At 40.8% G+C, this 20,490-nt stretch overlaps 1 protein-coding gene and 1 pseudogene across 1 annotated transcript; one reads left to right on the forward strand and one right to left on the reverse strand.

Moving 5' to 3' along the window:
- The first annotated feature begins 4,767 nt into the window (after positions 1-4,767).
- On the forward strand, positions 4,768-6,108 carry LOC123390905 (igE-binding protein-like). Its single transcript, XM_045075803.1, has one exon. It carries the CDS (start codon positions 4,768-4,770, stop codon positions 6,106-6,108), a length of 1,341 nt encoding a protein of 446 aa, XP_044931738.1.
- An 11,718-nt stretch (positions 6,109-17,826) lies between these two features.
- On the reverse strand, positions 17,827-20,213 carry LOC123390893 (annotated as a pseudogene).
- Between the last annotated feature and the right edge of the window lie 277 nt (positions 20,214-20,490).

Below are 20,490 nucleotides of genomic sequence, written 5' to 3' on the forward strand. Positions count from 1 at the left end.
GAAGAGGAGAAATAACAATCAATACCACAGAAATACAGATTAGAGATTATCAAAAATTATATGCTAACAAATTAGACAATTTAGAAGAAATGGATAAACTTCTAGAAGCATACAATCTTCCAAAAGTAAACAGAAATAGAAAATAATGAACAGATGATTGGTAATAAAATTGAATTGTAAAGAAAGTCAAGAAACAGAAGTCTAAAACTAGACATATTCACAAGTTCTAGAATATTTAAGAGAAGAGATAATATCTATTCTCAAACTATTTCAAAAAAATAGAAGAGGAAGGAAAGCTTCTAAATTCATTCTATGAGGCTAGCATTACCCTGATACCAAAATGAGACAGAAACACTACAAAGAGGAGCAGGAGAAAGAATTACAGGCCAGTATCTGTAAAGAATACAGATGCCAGAATTCTTGAAAAAAGTTAGCAAACCACATTTAACAAAACGGTAAAAAAATCATTCACCACAATCAAGTGAGACTTAATCTGGGAGTCTAAGAATGGTTCAATATTTACAAAATCAATTGATACTACGTTAACAAAATGAAGGATAAAAATGGTATCTTAATTGATGTGGAAAAGTGTCATCCTCGACCCGCAAGGATGACAAGAAGCCTGGTTCGGTGTTAATATTCATTTCCTCCTTTTATTTTGTCAACTTCCTTAGCTTATATGCGGCAGGGTGACCAATAAGGGGCCAAGCAATGGGGAGAGCCAATGAGAATCCTGTTACTATGCTGATTAAATTTGAAACAGCCAATGACTATGTCCTCCTTTAGGCGGGCTTCACCAGAAAGTTCGTTGTTTACTTGCAGCATATTTTGCTGGCAGTGAGCCAAGCGCCATCTTGTAATGGCGGGGACTTTCCCGGCCGGAGGTGGTCCCCGAAAGAAAAGTCATAACAAAACTCAACAGCTGTTCGTGATACAAACTCATAAGTGGGATTACATGGAACACATACCTCAAACATAAGAAAGACCACTGATGGCAAAACCCACAGGTAATAGAACACTTAATGGTTAAAAATAGCTTTTCCTCTAAGAGCAAGAGCAAGACAAGGATTCCACTCTCACCACTTTTATTCTGCATAACCTGAAGTCCTAACCACAGCAATCAAACAAGAAATAAAAGCCATCCAAATTGGTAAAGAAATAAAATTGTCACTATTTGCAGATGACATGACACCATAAATAAAATCCCTGAAGACTCCACCAAAAAAAGTAGCAGAAAACAAAATTTTAAAAGACTCCATTTAAAGTTACACAAAAAAGAATAAAAATACTTAGGAATAAACCCAAGAAAAAGATGTACCCAGAAAACTATAAAACATTGATGAAATGGAAAAGTACATGAACAAATGGAAGATGGATGTTCATGGATTAGAATACTATTGGTAAAATGTTCACTCCACCCAGAGCGATCTACAAATTCAAACCAATTCCTGTGAAAATACCAACAGTGCTTTTCAAAACACTGGAATAGTCCTAATATTTGTATGGAACTACAAAAATCCTGAATAGCTAACACAATCTTGAGAAAGAGCAATGACTGAGAACTTGAAAATTACATTCTGAGAACTCTATTTGTCAATTTTCTCTCAATAAAAAGGGGTATCTTATAAAAAAACAAAATGAGGGGAAGTTCACATAATAACCAAATATTTAAGTTTTTAGAAGTAAGGCTTATTGGCCTCATACACCTGTTCAGAGCTCATGTTATGTATTTATGTAAGTGTATAGCTCCATGCTTGTGATCAAGATTAGTTGGTGCTCATCAATATCTTTATTTTTATCTTTTTATTTAGATTATCACAGTCTATTTCTTCAGCTCATTTAGGCGGTCCTGAGAGACTAGTCTGGTCAATGGCATGAGGGAAGAAGTACTATGTACCTCTTTCAAACCTGACCCCTGAAACTTCACTTGAGATGATCTTCACCTTCACTTTCCTCATGTGATTAGGGGTACAAGAACCCACTGCAAGACTGAGAAAAGATTAAAAGAGCTTGGATCCCTCCATGACTATGGAATATAGCATCGTTAGCCTACTGATTGCGTCATGAACAACAAATCATTCATGTTTCCTATATATTTCTGCAAATATGGTTGTGACATTTAATTTCAAGCTTTAAATATCTTGGTTCAATACTTTACCAAGTTACCTCACAGACGTTTTCTTTTTAAATTTATCTGATATTTTACCTACAGAAGTTTGAAAAGGTAAATAGATTTCATGATCATTTTAGAAGAAGAATATTAATTGCAGGGGCCCAAACATGAACTGATTAAATTAAAACAAAACCTCAGATAAACCTTTGGCACTGACTTCAAAACTTCTCTTGTTGATAGAGAATAATTCCCTTATGAACTATGCTGGAGTTAATTAACACATCTTTCTGTACTAGCAGTTGCTTGTGCAGGGATGAAAAACAGATTTAAAGAACAAGAGGTTGTTGCAACTTGAGTGTGATGAAGCCATGTTTCCCTTGTTACAGTGTGAACTGTGCACTGGCAGCTGCTTGAAAAATTTATGTTATTCTTTATTTAAATTCAATTAGCTAACTTACAGTACATCATTAGTTTCAGATGTAGTGTTCAGTAACTTATCAGTTGCATATAACACCCATTGCTCATCACATCATGAGCCTTTCTTAATTCCCATCACCCAATTACCAATCCCCCTACCCACCTCCCCTCCAGCAACCCTGTTTCCCATAGTTAAGAACTCTCATAGTTTTTTCTCCCTCTCTTATGACTTCCCATTCTGTTTTCCCTCCCTTCCCTTATGATCCCTCTATGCTGTTTTATTCCACATAAAAGTGATCATTGTCCTTCTGACCATATGATCATTGTCCTTCTGACTGACTTATTTCCATCAGCATAATACCCTCCAATTCTATCCACATCAGTGTAAATGGTATTTATCCTTTCTAACGGCTGAGTCATATTAAATATATGTACTACATCTTTATCCAATCATCTGTCAATGGACATCTAGACTCTTACCACAGTTTGGCTATTGTGGACATTGCTGCTATGAGCATTGGGGCACAGGTGCCCCTTTGGATCACTACATTTATACCTCTGGGGTAAATACCTAGTAGTGCAATTGCTAGGTCATATGGTAGCTCTATTTTTAACATCTTGAGGAGCCTCCATACTTTATACCACTTTCCAGAGTAAAGAATGTACCAGCTTGCATTCCCACCCAGAGTGTAAGTGGGTTTCCCTGCCTCCACATCCTTGCCAACATCTGTTGTTTCCTATCTCGTTAATTTTAGCCATTCTGACTGGTGTGATGTGGTTTCTCATTGGGGTTTTGATTTGTAAGTCTAATAATACAATTCACCATTGTACTATTTTTAGTGAAACATTTCTGTAAAGCATTTTAATTACCAACAGTAAACCTTTCCCTGGGAATGTGTTTTTTGTTTTTTGTTTGTTTTGTTTGTTTGTTTGTTTGTTTTTAACAGTGAAGCTTATTTTTCTTCCCATAATTTATTATGTACAAATCATGTCTTCTTTATATTACTTCAAAAGTGGGCATCATAGGCTATTTTTACTGAAGCTAGTATCACACAGAAATGCTGACAGTTACATAAAAGGTTTATTAAGTGGCAACATCAAAACATGATCCATTAGTGGGAAGTTGGTGTACTTTGCCATTAAATCATAGGTCTCTATAAAAGTGTTAACCTCTTTGAATCAAACTGGGACACAGATCATCAGTACAAAGTAATACTCGAGGTAGTTCAAATGTAATCTTTATTAGTTAATATGCTAGAGTTGTGAAAGTAGATATATATTCACTAAGTTATACCAATTAGCATAAACCCATAAGCCTAGGGCACAAAGAACTCTAGTGAGGGTTAGTTCACACAAGCAGGAATAGAAACTTGAAAATTCCAACAATGACTTAGAGCACCAACATTATTGTCCATCTCTAGCTAGTAAAGCTGATGGCTGCAACAGTAACAGTGTGTTGGTGACTGAAAAGACTGGCCCCAAACAAGAAAATAACTGAAATGAAGTTCTGCCTATTTCCCATGCAGCACTGTAATCTGTGTGACCCAAGATCACCATTACCTTATTCTACAGCACTATCTTAGAAGACATATGGCAGGATACTCAGAGCGATTACTAGAGCTATCTCCTGCCATGTATGCATGCATGTACACACCCAGAGGTCTTTGCCAAGCCAACACATCTAATTAGGGCCTTTCAATCCCTTAGGGTAGTGAAGAGAATACCATGGGCCACACTGGAGTCAGGACCTCTGGTTTACTCCTGGAATTAAGAGAAGGTGGGAAAAGGGGCCTGGCACATTGCAAGTCATCAACATTACTTATTGAATGGAGAGTCTTATATTTAAGGGAGTTCCTGTCGGGAGCCAGTACAGGAGGCCTACTCTAAGAGCCGTAAGGGACTGAATATGATTGGCTGTTCATTTAGGTCCACTCTCGCGGGGAGGTGCATGAGCACTATATTTTGATTGGTTAACACTGCCTGTATAAAACGCATGTGCCGAGGGTAAAGGGGGAGAAGGAGAAGAAGAAAAAAACGATTAAAGAAGAAGGTTCGCCGCTACGTGAGTCTCCGAGTCGTTCTTGCGGGCCGAGAGCGACAAGTGGTGCCGAAACCCGGGAATCTCATCGTGAGAGACGCACGGAGTCGGCGACAATCAGGTAAGGAGTGCACCTATTTCTGTCTAGTGAGCGACAGGGAAAGTTCCTAGGATAAGGACGAGAGTAAAGCTTTCCGGGATGGGAAACGAGATGGCTGCATATAAAATGTTGGGGCCGCTAACTGACGTTCTTAAAGCAAATGGGACCCCTTTGAAAAATAAGAAGGCTTGCTTATTTCTAAAAGAAGTGGGTCATACCGCTCCGTGGTTCTTAGAGGAGGGATTGCTTAATATTCCCCAGTGGGAATATCTAGGGGAGGACCTCAGGCGCGACCCGAGCGCTACGCCGGGAACTCTTGCTGTTTGGTCCTTAGTGAAGGTCTGCTTACTATCGTCCCGTGAACCCATATGCAAGGCGGTTCTACAGGGAGGAGAGATCTTAGAACAGGTAAAAGAGGAGTCTTGCAAAGGATCCTGGAGAGATTCCAGTTCCGAAAGTGAAAGCTCAGAAGAAAGCTCAGACGAGGAAAACGCCCTTCTGGGTGATAAGAGAAAAGTGACGGTAGGGGGTCCCTCCGATGATCAGAGAGTGGAAGAAATGAAAAGAGAGCTTGCAAAAAAGGAGGAGGAACTAAAAAAGGCTATGGCGCAGCTCAAAATGCAGGGGGAATTTATGGCGCAGCTGAAATTAAAAGTGAAGGAAGGAGCCATTGTGCAGTTACAAACAAAGGAAGTGGTAGATAACTTAGATCTTATGCCCACGCGCCCAGCCCCAACAGCGCCACCTTACGAGGGGCCTCCTCCATATAAACCTTGCTGCACCAAGGCCTGCTATTGTGCGAGCTGCACCGCACAGAATTGGAGAGAAGTATTAGGGCCAGAAAAAGGGTTTTTCCCCGTCATGGAAGATCAACATCAGCAAAGATATCATCAGCCCCTAGACTTTAAACTCGTAAAGCAGCTGACGGAAGCAGTTATGTCCTATGGGCCTCAGGCTGCTTTTACGGTTTCTTTGGTTGAAACGCTAGGTAGCCTTTACCTTACTCCTGAAGACTGGAGTAACTTGGCTAGAGCAGTTTTATCTGGTGGGCAATATTTAGAATGGAAGATTCAGAATCAGGACAATTGCCAGGACACGGCGCGAAGAAATGCAGCAGCAGGTAACCCACAGTGGAACCTAGACATGTTAACAGGTGCAGGACAATATTTTGGGTCGCAGGCACAAAGTAATTATCCGCCAGGGGTATATCACCAGATAGCAACTGCAGCTTTGAGGGCATGGAAGACGTTAAGGGGTGCTGGAGATTTGCAAGGACAGTTATCCAAAGTGCTACAAGGGCCGAATGAGCCCTATGCAGATTTTGTGGACAGGTTGATACAAACAGCTGGTAGGATGTTTGGGGACGTAGACCAGGCTATGCCCCTAGTTAAACAATTGGCTTTTGAAAATGCCAATAAATGGTGCCGAGAAGCCATTTGACCCTGGAAAGCGAAAGACTTGTCAGCGTATATCAAGGTCTGCAGGGATATCACAGGACCTCTAGTTCAGGGCCAGGTCATGGCTGCTGCTTTTGCACAAGCGTTGCAAGGTGCAAATGGGGCTAGGACCAAAGGGTGTTTCTTATGTGGGCAAGAAGATCATATGAAAAAGGACTGCCCACAGCGCAACAGCCAGGCAAGAGGAGGAAGACAGAGTCAACCAGTCCAATTTGTGAAGGTGGAAGAGGCGCATCCAAATAAAGGTTATGGAGACCGAAACCACAGCTATGCCCCAGATGTAGAAAGGGGAATCACTGGGCTAGCGATTGCCGCTCAGTCACTGATATGGACGGAAATCGGCTGCCAACAAATAATTTGGGGAGTTCAAAAAACGGGAAGCAGGGCCTTTCCCCCCAGGGCCTGAACCAAAGGTACGGGGCGGTCATGGCGCTGCCGCAGAAGGCAAGACAGATGTTTCCCCCTACGGACCCAGAAGAGCCACCACAGGCTCAGCAGGACTTGACCTGCGTGCCACCACCCGAATGGTCTTAACCCCTGAAATGGGTGTGCAGGCGGTGCCCTCGGATTTCCATGGGGGCCCGCCAGAGGGCACTGTGGGATTACTTCTGGGCAGAAGTTCCACCACTCTTAGAGGTCTCGTTATCCACCCAGGGGTTATTGACCCAGATTTTTCAGGGGAAGTAAAAATTTTAGTTTCCTCTCCAAGAGGCATCACCATTATCAACCCTGGGGATAGGATTGCTCAACTCCTAATCCTGCCCAGCCACCATGACAGATATAAGTCTACAGGAAGGTTGCGAGATGGAGGGCTTAGATCAACAGGAAATGATTTGATGTGTCTGACTATGGATATGAGCAACAGGCCCATGACAGTCTTAAAAATAAGAGGAAAACCCTTCTGGGGGCTGTTAGATACAGGGGCAGACAAAAGTATTATAAATTTAGCTGATTGGCCAAAACAATGGCCCCTTGTCAAGGCCAATCAAACATTAAGAGGACTAGGAATTGCTCACAGCCCAGATGTCAGCGCAGCATCTTTAGATTGGGAAGATGATGAGGGTCATAAAGGAGTCTTTCAGCCATATGTTTGTTCTCTCCCTGTAACCCTTTGGGGACGAGATGTGTTAGAGCAAATGAATATAGTATTAACTACTGAGAATCATTATAGTGAAAATGCAAGAAACATGATGAAAGCCATGGGATATGTTCCAGGCCGAGGTCTCGGGCCCAAGGGACAAGGGACCCCTAACCGAACACCCAAGGGAGGTCAGGGTTTTCCCCAGCGGCCACTGAGGCAATAAAAATAGATTGGAAGGAAAGTACTCCACGGTGGGTGCCTCAGTGGCCGTTAACTACAGAAAAACTGAGGGCTGCTAGACAATTAGTTAGAGAGCAAGTTGAGGCAGGGATTTACGTGAATCAAGATCCCCATGGAACACCCCTATATTTGTGGTAAAGAAAAAGTCAGGCAAATGGAGATTATTACATGATCTGAGACAGATAAATGATCAGATGCAAATAATGGGGCCTGTTCAGCTAGGCCTCCCTGTTGTTACTGCCCTGCCCAGAGACTGGCCTTCTATTGTTATAGATATTAAAGATTGCTTTTTCTCTATCCCGATCCATCCGGACGACATGAAGAGGTTTGCTTTTACCTTGCCAGCTGTTAATCATTCCGAGCCTGACCAATGGTATGAATGGACAGTGCTCCCTCAGGGTATGGCTAATAGTCCCACTATGTGTCAGCTCTATGTGGGCAAAGCTCTTTTGCCAGTACGGAATAAGTTCTCAGATGTTTGCTGCTACCATTATATGGATGATATTCTAATCTGTCAGGGCAATACATCGGTTCTCACCTCAGCATTCACCTTTCTGCAGCAACAGTTAGCGATGTGGGGGCTAATTGTTGCTCCTGAGAAAATACAAACAGCAAACTTAAAGGACTATCTGGGCCTACAACTCACTGACTCCACAGTAAAGCCTCAAAAGGTTCAAATTCACAGAGATCATTTAAAGACCTTAAATGATTTCCAAAAACTCCTGGGGGATATCAATTGGATTCGTCCCTATCTGAAACTGACAAATGCAGAATTAAAACCATTATTTGATATTTTGCCAGGAGACTCCAAATTAGACTCTCCACGGGCGTTCACGCCCGAGGCTATAAAGGTACTACAATTGGTTGAGGAAAGATTGGTTTCGACTACAGCAGATAGGTGCGATCTAGACAAACCAATTTATGCAGTTGTTGTACCATCCCCAGGTTCGCCCACAGGAGTACTATGGCAAGGTGGGCCTCTTCAGTGGGTGTATTTACATAATAGTCTTGCCCGAATCATCACCCCTTATCCCGTTGCTGTGGCAATAACGGCAGGCAAAGTTATCAAGACTGGCATACGAGTTCTCGGGAAGCTACCTGACTCATGCATAGTCCCCTATGACAAGAGCCAGCTATCCACCCTTGTGAACACTATAGATGAGTGGTCCATCCTGGCGACATCCTATCCCATACCGTTTGACAATCATTATCCATCACATCCATTGATTGAGTTCTGTAAAGATACACATCTTATCTGGCCAAAAATTTGCAAATCAGAGCCCTTGGTCAATGCCATCACTATATTCACTGATGCCAGTAAGAAAGGAACAGGCGCTTATGTGGTTGAGGGAAAAGTCATAACAGCGGTAGTACCAGGTGAATCGGCACAGCGAACAGAACTATTAATCATTATGCTGGTTCTACAAAGGTTTCACAATCAAAACATCAATATATATTCAGATAGTAAGTATGCAGTACTAGCCGTTAGGCAGATAGAGACAGCAATTTTTTCAGCAAGCCAATCACCTATCGCCTCCCTACTAAAAAACCTCCAAGAAACGGTGCTGGCAAGGCCAGCCCCCTTTTATATTGGGCATGTAAGGGCTCATTCTGAGCTACCTGGACCAGTAGCATCTGGAAATAAAATAGCTGATAATAATGCAAGGTTTGAATTCTGTGGAGCAATAGAAGAAGCAAAAGATTATCACAGGAAATGGCATGTGAATTCATTAACGCTAAAAACAAGATTCAATATATCAAGAGCAGAGGCCCGTGGCATTGTAAAAAGCTGTGGCAACTGTTGTGTTCATCTTCCGACGCCTTCCTTGGGTGTAAACCCTAAAGGCCTTATGCCCAACCATCTTTGGCAAATGGATGTAACTCATGTGCCCTTGTTTGGTCAACAACAATACTTACACCTTACCATCGATACTTGCTCCGGAATCATCATGGCTACCCCTTTAAGGGGTGAAAATGTAAAAAATGTAATGAGCCACTGCCTACGCAGCTTTGCGTGCTGGGGAATACCTAAAAGTCTGAAAACAGATAATGCCCCGGCCTATACCTCAAATACCTTTAAAAATTTTCTAGCATGCTATAATATCCAACACAGCACTGGCATACCATATAATCCCCTAGGTCAAGGAATTGTAGAACGAGCACACCTAACATGGAAAACTACCCTACAAAAAATAGAAAAAGGGGGAATAGGGGAGAGCTACTCAACACCTAATGACCTCACAAACCTTGTAAATTTTATTTTAAATTTTTTAACGCTAGATCAAGATGGTCTCTCTGCAGCAGAGCAACACTGGGGGCAACAAAAGCATATGCAAGCAATGGTAAAATGGAAAGATATACTTACGGGCCTATGGAAAGGCCCAGACCCGGTGCTTCGATGGCACCGAGGATCTCTTTGTGTTTTCCCACAGGATGCGCCATCACCCATCTGGGTGCCAGAGAGGCTCACGAGATTGGTGGCCATGGAGCCCATGGATCCTGTGGATGATGTCATCTAGTCTCTCTTGTGAACCCCGACAACCTGCCGGTGCTGCTTCGACATAAACGAGACTTTGGAATAACAGCAGCCATTATTGCAGCTAACACAGCACCCGCCGCCGCTGCTACTGCTGCTGTGGTAGCGTTGACAACCTCGGTACAGACAGCAGCTGCACTCAACAACGTCACAGGAATGGTCGCTGAATCATTGGTTACGCAAGAACAAATTAACGGATATTTGCATGCTGGGATCCTTACTGTAAATCAAAGGGTTGATTTTGTACAGGAACAACTTGATATCCTAGAGTCAATTGTGTCGATAGGATGCATACATAATATGGCCGGACTTTGTATCACCCCTATAGCTCATAACAACTTATCCTTAGCAGCTAACCTCTCTAGACAGTTAGGAAATATGCTTAATGGTACCTGGAACCGTCAAATTTAACTAGGCAATTACGAGCTCAAATTATATCCAAAAATTCTACCAAAGTAACTATTGCACCTGTTAATGAGTGGAAAAAAATGTTACAGCAATCTGTTTCATTCCTCAAATAGTGGGCCGGACTTGGTGCCATGGCTGTTCTCTTAATCACAGCTAACGTACTAATGTTACGTTGGGTGTGTGGCCGTATCTGTCGCAATCAACGACAATAACACCTCATGGTTCAAGCCATGATGGCTCTTGAAGCTGGTACCTCCCCCCAGATATGGCTAAGTATGCTAGATCGGTAGTCAAAGACGGGTAAGACTGATCCCACACCATAGCAACCTAAGACAGGGGCTCTTCGACCAGGGAGAGTACCCGATGACGGGTAAGCATGTGTGCTGAGGATTGGCAACCTAAGACAGGTACGATCTCAGCCATTATAAATAAATAAAAAAGGGAGATGTCGGGAGCCAGTACAGGAGGCCTACTCTAAGAGCCATAAGGGACTGAATATGATTGGCTGTTCATTTAGGTCCACTCTCGCGGGAGGTGCATGAGCACTATATTTTGATTGGTTAACACTGCCTGTATAAAACGCATGCGCCGAGGGTAAAGGGGGGAGAAGGAGAAGAAGAAAAAAGCGAATAAAGAAGGTTCGCCGCTACGTGAGTCTCCGAGTCGTTCTTGCGGGCCGAGAGTGACAAGTTCCTATTTCAGAGAACTTTGAAAAGTACCTTAAAAGACTTGTTCCCATGAACTTATTTGAAAGCAGATCTAGAAGACCCAATAGGGATCCTGCTCCAGGCTGTCCTCTAAGAGTAATGCTTCCTAAGCCTTTCTACATCATGACACACACAGAAAAAGATAGTATTTGCATGAAACAGTAGTTAAATGGAGGATTTTGGAATCCTACATAAGGTGGAGGTGACAGGAAACCTGAGGGCTGATGAGATGGATCCTCCAGCACATAGTTTGGAAGCTATGTTCCAGAAAAGATGAATAATACTGAGAGTCCATTGAGGGATCTAGCTTTTCCTGTTATTATTTAACAGATTCTATCACCTGCTGAGTACTTACCATATGCCAGCAACTATACCCAACACTTAATGCACACTATTTCTTTTTATCCTTAAAGTAATCTAGGGACTCTACTTCTGGTAACGACAGCATGAGATGATCAGATGACTGCTCCATAGAAAATGACTATACACTGGACAAAACCATTTATGACAATCATTTCAGGGCACTGGAAAATAACCAAAAGTAGGCAACAACTTGTGAAATACTAATTCATGTGAAACTGCTACTGCATTGAGTAATAACTAAGAATTAATTTTTGGAGGGGAGGTGGGGGTCTGAGAGCATTCCCAAGCTCCACCAACTACCAAACATGGGCAGTGAAAATCCAGCTTTATCAGCTGGTGGTGACAGACTCAGGAGCAGGCAACAAAGCAGTTAGAAATTTCAGAGGGAGATTTTGGATGTGAGAAAGCTATAGAGCAACTGATACAATAAGCTTTCCATATATACCTGGCTAACTGCTAAACTATGTGTGCTTATTGGATACAGCAGGGAACCCAACAAAAATTGAAAGAAAGCATGTGAATTTGCCACACATCTGAATGCACAGTGAAATCTACACAAAACAGAGGACGATGAAAGCCTGACTAACTCAGAGTCTCTGACTACAATCTCTGCCTGTTTGGCCTCTGAACTATGCAGGTGCAGAGGAACTCCTTAGAGAACTGGGCAAAAGAAAAAAAATCTGTGGTTGGAGATTTCAGTTTGACTCCAGGCATGTTAAAGTCTAAATCCCTCCAAAGAACAAAACCGATTTCAGATTCACTGTGAGTACAACTACAAACGCTTTTTACTAATTTCTGACCAAAATATATGAAATGTGAAAAGGAACAGGAATGACCCATATCTAGGGAAAAAGGCAGCCATTAGAATTTGACACTGAGTGGGCTCAGAGGTTGGATTTAAGACAAAGACTTCAAAGAGCTATTATAAATACATTAAAAAATTAAAGGAAATCCTGTTCCAGGAATATTCAAATAATGAACAAATAGTAAATACTAAGAGAAGGAAACTAAAAGAATCCAATGGCTATTGTAGAGAAGAAAAGCATATTAATGGAAATGAAAAATATATTGTATATACTCAAACAGATTTGAAATGGTGAAGAAAAAACAATGAATGAAAAATCAGTAGATCACAATCTAAAAACAGAACAATAAAGTTAAAAATAAACAAACTTGAAGATCTGTGGGTCAATATCAAGCACTGCAAAATATAGCTCAGGCCTGACCTCAAGGTAAATTCTATTAAAGCTGCACATGTACCCTGCCCAGCCATTGCTGCATACTATGCCCCACACCTTGTGCCTCCAACTGCTGGTGTATGGCCCCCAGCCACTATAGCATTTCAAGAGATCTGGCATAGGATTTGAGGCCTAATGGAAATTTTGCTAATCCTGCTGCCCACTCCCAAGTTCCCTGGTGGCCATGCTCCCTCAGAACTGGCGTGCCTGTGTCCCACTAACACTACAGAGAATAGGCACAGCCCACAACAGGCAGAAGGTCAGTGCAGACAAGTGCACTGAAAGGAAAAGTGACTCAGACACAACAGCAGATTATAGGCATCACACAAAGAATACTCTTTTGAAATGCCAGATTCTGTGAACAGGGGACACTGTATTGCAGGGCACTCCAAGACCTCTTTTTTATAAAGTAACTCTTTTCAAGAGCAGAAGACATAGCTGATTTTCTCAACACAGGGAAATAGACACAGAAATGCAGAAAAAAATGAGGAGACAGAGAAATTTATCCCAAATGCAAGAACAGGACAAGGCCATGCCTAGAGATCTAAGTGAAACAGATATAAGTAATATACCTGATAGAGAATTTAAGGTAATGATCAGGAGGGTACTCACTGGACTTGAGACAAGAGTGGAGGACATGAATGAAACCCTTAACAGAAATAAGGCATGATACAGAAGAGAGAAAGGGCTCAATAAACAAAATGAGAAACGTGCTTGATGGAATGAACACTAGGATAGAAGAAGCAGAAAAATTTAGTGACCTAGAAGACAGAATAGGAAGTAAACTGAAGAAAAGAAATAGGAATTACATAAAACAATACATTTAAGGAACTCAGTGACTTCAAACATGACATTTGTATTTTAAGAGTTCCAGAAAAAAAGGGAGTACGGAGCAGAAAATTTATTTGAAGAAATAATAGCTGAAAACTTCCCTAATCTCGGGAGGGAAACATATCCAGATCCAGGGGGCACAAAAAACTACCATCAAATCAACAAAAGCAGACCTACATCAGATCATATATTAAACTGGCAAAATATAATGGTAAAAACAATATTTTAAAAGCAATAAGACAGAAGAAGTCAGTAACTTACAAACGAAAACTCATAAGGCTAGCAGGAGATTTTTCAAAAAATTTTGCAAGCCAGAGTAGAGTGGCATGATATATCCAAAATGCTGAGTTGGAAAAATCTGCAGCCAAGAACACTCTATCCAGCAGGACTACCATTAGGAATAGAAGAAGGGATAAAGAGTTTCCCCAACAAAAACTAGGAGTTCATGACCACTAAACCAGTCCTGCAGGAACTATTAAAGGGGATTCGTTGAGTGGAAAGGAAACCCCAAAAGTGACAATATAGAGGTAGGAAACACAAAAGTAGTAAAAATGATTCTTTCCTCTTAAAAAAAAAAAAAAAAACAAAGCAAAACAAAAAAACCACAGAGTCAAAGAACTCACAGAATAAAAGGATATAAAATATAAACATACACCTAAAATATACACCTAAAATGTAGGGAGTTAGGAGCAAAGAATGGTCACAAAGTTAAATGACAACCAACTTAATATAGAAAGCTATATGTAGAAGAGGATAGAATATCACTAAAAAAACAAAAAAAAGTCAAAAATAATGAAAAAGAGAAGGAATAGAGAAATACTTCAAAAAATATAACATGTAATAAAATGGCAATAAATACATATCAATAATTATTTAGAATGTAAGTGGACTAAATGCTCCAATCAAAAGACATAGAGGATTGAAGAAAAAAAAAAAACAGAATGGATTGGGGGAAAAAAGACCCATTTATACTGCCTATAGGAGACTCGTTTTAGGCCTAGACACCTGCAAATTGAAAGGGTATGGAAAAACATTTATCATACAAATGGATGTCAAAGGAAGTTGGAGTAGCAATACTTAGTTCAGATAAAATAGAACTTAAAGTTTTACTTTAGAGAGAGAGCATGTGTGAGAAGGGGAAGAGGTAAAGGGAGAGAATCTCAAGTGGTCTCCCCACTGAGTGCAGAGCCTGATGTGGAGCTCATCCCACCACTGCAAGATCATGACCTGAACTCAAGATTCAGATGCTTCACCAACTAAGCCACCCAGATGCCACCAGATAAAAAACCTTAAATCAATGACTATAATAAGAGACAAAGAAGAATACTATATAAACATAAAAGGGACATTCCAACAAGAAGATATAAGTTATAAATATTTATGCACCAAAGAGGGGAACACTCAAATATATAAAACAGTAATAAAGGAGCTAATAATAATAGGGGGCTTTAAAAACACCATTTATAGCAATGGTCAGATAATATAAATGGAAAATCAAGGAAACAATGGCTTTGACTGACACACTGGAATAGAATATTTTGAGTATATCTGTTAAATCTATCTTAAAAGAAAACACATTCTTTTCAAGTGTATCACAGAATATTCTCCAGAAAAGATCACATGCTGGTTCACAAAACACACTTCAGCAAATTCAGGAAGATCGAAGTCCTACCATGCATCTTTTACTGACCACAATGCTATGAAGCTAGACATTAACCACAAAAAAAAATCTGCAAAGAACACAAATACATGGAGTTTAACATGCTTTACTGAACAATGAATAGGTCAACCAGGAAATAAAAACAGAAATAAAGTACAAAAATGGTCCAAAATCTTTGGATGCAGTAAAAACAATTCTAAGAGGCAACTATATAGCAATACAGGCCTATTTCAAGAAGGAAGAAAAATCTCAAACAACCTCACCTTACATGTATAGAAAAGGGACAACAAACAAAGCCTAAAGGCAGCAGAAGGAAAGAAATAAGGAGTAGAGCAGAAATAAAAATAAAAATGTTAAAAATTAAATAGATCAATGAAACCAAGAAATGGTTCTTTGAAATGGTTCATTGCCTTTGGCAATGTTTCTAGGAAGAAGTTGCTGTGGCTGAGGTCAAAGAGGTTGCTGCCTGGGCTCTCCTCAATACCAAGCATTTTTAAAGAACAGCAAAGTTAGAGGACTTATATACTACCTGATTTCAAAACAATATAAAAATAATCAAATAGTATAGTATTGGCATAAGAATAGAAATACAGATCAATGAAAGAGAATGGAGAATTTGGAAAGATGTTTAAATGGTTAATTGATTTTTTAACAAAGGGGTGAAGTAAACCAATAGTGAAAAGAAAATCTTTTCAATAAATAGTGCTAGGATACCTGGCCATCTGCATGCAAACAATGAACCTTGATTCTTGTACCATGCACAAAAGTTAACTTAAAACAGATCATAAATCTAAATGAGAACTTATTTTAAAACTAAAAATTCTAGAAGAAAACCTAGGGAAAAAAAATCTATGACACTGCGTTAAGCAAGATTTCTGAGATGTGACACCCAAAGCTTCTTTTCTGGCTTATGTTTATTGTGTCATAGAAGGAAAAAATTAGTAAGTCAGCTTTTATTAGAAGTACTCTGGTCTTTGAGATATACCAGCAAGGAAATGAAAAGTTAAAGACTGAGAAAATATTTACAGAAATATCTAATGAAAAATTTGTTTCCAAAAAATATAAAAAGTGCTTAAAATACACAGTAAGAAAAAATTTTTATGTTAGTAACCATACAACTTAATTTTAAATTGGGCAAAATATTTGAACACACCTTACACAAAAGATACATAGTTTTCTTTACAAGCACCACACAAAAGAAGGTATAGAAGTTGAACAGATACTCCACAGAAGATATACAAATGATCCACAAGACACAAAGAAGCTCACCATCATTGAAATTAAATTAAGCCCTCATTGAGACGCCATTCCATGCCCACTGGAATAATTCAGGTTAGAAAGGTGGACAATACCAAGTGTTGTTGAGGATGTGGAGGAACTGAAACACTATGTACTGTAGGTGGATATGCAAAATGGTAGAACCACTTTGAACAGTTTGACAGCATCTTATAATATTAAACATATACTTACTTGGCTCAACAATTCTACTTCTAGGTATCTACCCAAGACAAAACCTATGGCCACAGAAATATTTATATGATTATGTGTAGCAGCATTATCCATAGTAACCCCAAATAGATACTACCCGAACATAAATAAGATGTGGTAGGTTATACAATGGAATACTTTTCAGCCATAAAAGGGATGAACTACTGATACAAGGTACAAACAAAATGCATGCACCACAAAACAACATGCTAACTGAAAAACGCTAAAACAAAAGACTACACAGTTTCCATTCACGTGATATTCTGGAAAAAAGCAAAACTGTTGGAACAGAAAACAGTCAAATGGTTTCTGGGACCAAGGAAAGGTAGGCATTAGGGATTGAAAAAGGCCCTTTACTTTAGGGGCCTAAAATGCAAAAGTCCTAAAACTAGGTTGTGGTGGCAATTTCCCAACTAAAGATGCTTACCAAATTCAGTGAAATTTATACATAAATTGATTTTAGAGCATGTAAATGACACCTCACTAAAGCTGTTAAACCCATACAGCTCTGTGCGGTGGACCTCACTTCCATTGTGCAACTGAGGGAAGAGTCTCAAAGGCTGGGTAACTCACTTAACGCTAAACAGCTAGTCATTATCAAACCTAAGTCCACATTGGTAATCACTGTTCTACTCTGCTTGTTGGCGTGGAGGAGACACTAGGGACCTTGTGATGCTCCTAGAAGTTTCCACAATCAGCAGATTCCACCCAAGCTGAAACTGGTATGGGCTGTTCCCCTCTACAGAAATGGTCTGCCACCAGGAAGTGAGGGGTGTCTTGGGCTAGAGGTACAATGCTTAGAGATCCTGCTGCTCTCGGGAAATGTGCTACAGAAAAACAAGCACAGCACAGAGAAGAGGGTTAAAATTCTGGTTTTGGCACTTAACAGTCTTTAAGACCTTAAGGAGGCCATGCAACTTCTTACTGCTTCAGTTTCTTAATCCATGAAAAGGATTTAGAGACATACCACCTCCTTTATGGAGTTGTGTTGGATGTTCAAGGGGCAGTAAGTGAAATAAAGGACCTGATCCTTAGTAGAGCCTCAGGAAAAGTAAATTCTTTTTTAAAAAGTAAAATACTTTTAAATTCCCTTCCCTTTTAGTTCCTAAGAGAAAAACATCCAGTCCCACCATTTAATAAGGATTTAGATTTTTTTTTTCCAAACTGATGCAAAATATTTATTCCAAGTTAGTTATTTTATGCAGTAGTTTTCCCCTTCAACAGACTTGTGATAACCACATCTTTTAAATCTGTAAATATTGTTATCAAAATAATCTTAATCTTTGAAATCTCACAAAAATTTATATTTTACAATCCACCCTGAATATCAAGGCTGCAAGAATAACACAACATTTCCTATATCCAAATATTTTACAGCTCTACCCAAAAAAAGGAAAAAAAAAAAAAGAAAACCACGTATGCTTGGTTAAGGGCTAACGTTACCTGAGCAGCCAAAAAATAAAATAAAATATCCAAATTATTAGCATTAATTTAATACAATTATAACTTCAATAGTCACTTTGTCATTGACAATGATTGCTTGAGCACAGGGGTGAGTGCCCCAAGGGCTGGTAGTAGAAGCTCTTGCTGCAGACCGCGTCTCCTCTCTGCACTGCCAGCTCCCACCTGTGCATCGCCCCATAGATACTGTGTGTGTGTGTGTGAGTGTGTGTGTGTGTATTTAAAAAATCTTTCCCATCACACAAACTTCTATTAAGCAGATAACAGGGAAGAACAACAAAAGCTACACAAGCCAATTGCTCTCTCTTTGGGATATGACTATTTTCCCTTGTGCATGAAGTATTCAACAACATAAGAAAAGAAAAAGAATGATTTCTTCTGTATACACCCTAAACACACAAGCTGAGTTTACTGGGTCAGATTTTTGAGGACTTATATGCCTACATCCAGGCATCGTCATCTGATGTTTCACTGCTACTGGTTTCCGTGTCCGAATCCTCAAACTCTGCTTTACGAGTGCTTCTCCAAGGGGAGAACAGGCCGGAACCACGGCTCTGCAAAAAGCCGTTCTTCCCAAAGCCATTTCTTCTCAGCTGTTCCGTCTTCATGTGGAACTCTCTGAGCTCATCCTCTGTGAGGGGGAGGCAATTCTCATCATTTTCAGGATATTCCTGCCATCTCATTGCTTTCAATAATCGATGCTCTGCTTCCAGAGAGTGTAAGAGAACCTCCCCTTCCTCCTCTGCAGGGAGATAAGACCATTCTGATGACAGCCTTCCTCTCCGTTTTCCTTTGGTTCAGGTGTGCTGTTGACCTCCAAATCCTCCAGCTTGTCACAGTCTCTGTTCTCTGAGAAGTCTCCATTCCTTTAGAGTCTTCAGGAACTCCTTCTTCCTGTCGGTAGTTCCGGCGGGTGAGCTTGGTCAGGCGAGAGGAGCTGATCTCAATTGGAGGAGTAGTGCTGGAGGGACTCTCTTTAGGAGAGCTTAAAACTGTGCCCCAGCCAGTACTACTGGTTTGGTAACAGAGATCGGACTGGAAAAAGCAGACTCCCGGCTAGAGGAAAGGGATCCTGATTTGTGTCCCATTCTGTTAGCTTTCCATGCACTGGGCTTGGAAGGAGGTGGTGCAGGCTTAGGAACCAGGTTCTTATAGACACTTGGAACCATGGTTGATGATTTGTTCCCATTTGCATGGTGAGATCCTGGTGAGGTGAATGCAGCAGAGAAGGCAGCAGAAGGATCTTCTTTGGAAACTTTTTTGATGACTAGCATTTTGGAGGGTTGCTTGGCACTAGGTGGGTTTTCCCACACTCCAGAAGGGGTCCCAATAGGTCTGCATGGCTGATTCTGTTTGCCAGCTTCTGGATTCAAAGAAGGAAAATCTTCCTCTTCAAATTGTAATTTTTCCACCTTGTCTTCTTTCTTTTCTTCCCTAATCTCTGTAGGTGGCTTTTCTTGAAAGGCACAGCCTTTCCGGGAATGGAAGCTGCCATTCCAGTGGCGATTGTTCCCTGTGCCACCCCCACTACGCTGGCTCATGCCATCATGACCTTGGGAAGAGCCATGCCAACCAGATAGGTTCCCTGTGATTCCAGCATATGCTCCCTTAGAGACACCAGAGTCCACAGAGTCGTGGCGAAACAGGGAGGGCTGGTGCCAGGAATCTCCTGCAGTTCGCAGAGGTCCATTGTTAAAAAAGCCATCAGAGGAATTATGTCGACGATGGCTTACTCCAAACCTACGATCTCTTTGGGGTAGGTGCTCTCCGTGTTTTTCGAAGGTGGCTTTAGGTGACTTAGCTGACTGTGGTGTTGAGAAATTTAGCCAAGCAGGAACAAAGTCATGCTGCGCCATTTAGGTCCAGTGTCTCTTTTCAGCAAGGTGAGGCATCCAACCTCATGGCCAGGATCCCAGAGTGTAACCTCTGTGGTCCTGTTTCCCGAACTCCTTGGGTCTGCCAGCTGGATTTCCTACGAGGTTCTCTTGTTAAAAGGGTGCTTAAATAGGCTGGCCAGCAGCACGCCTTGTGATAAAGCACAAGGAAGCCAGGCTCTGTATCACTCTTTCAAGTCTCCTCAATTGCTCATCGTAAACTATCTAGTTCCTGACACGTTTCCAAAAAGGGGAAGGGGAAAGGGGAAGGGGAACATAAAAAGTATTTGTTACATTTAAAAAATGGGGGGAAGGGGAAAGAGCTATGTCTATGTTCACCTCATTCAACTTCCTTGAGTGATTGCACTATGATGCTGTTTAAATAGATAATACATGGACATTTGCACATTGAGTGCAAACACTGTTCATAACAAGGTCATAACTGGAAAGAGGTAAACTCATGTGTGGGCGAATGCCA

Source organism: Mustela putorius, unplaced genomic scaffold, assembly GCF_011764305.1.
Source record: "Mustela putorius furo isolate JIRA1106 unplaced genomic scaffold, ASM1176430v1.1 tig00000151_pilon_pilon_pilon, whole genome shotgun sequence".
NCBI classification, from domain to species: domain Eukaryota; kingdom Metazoa; phylum Chordata; class Mammalia; order Carnivora; family Mustelidae; genus Mustela; species Mustela putorius.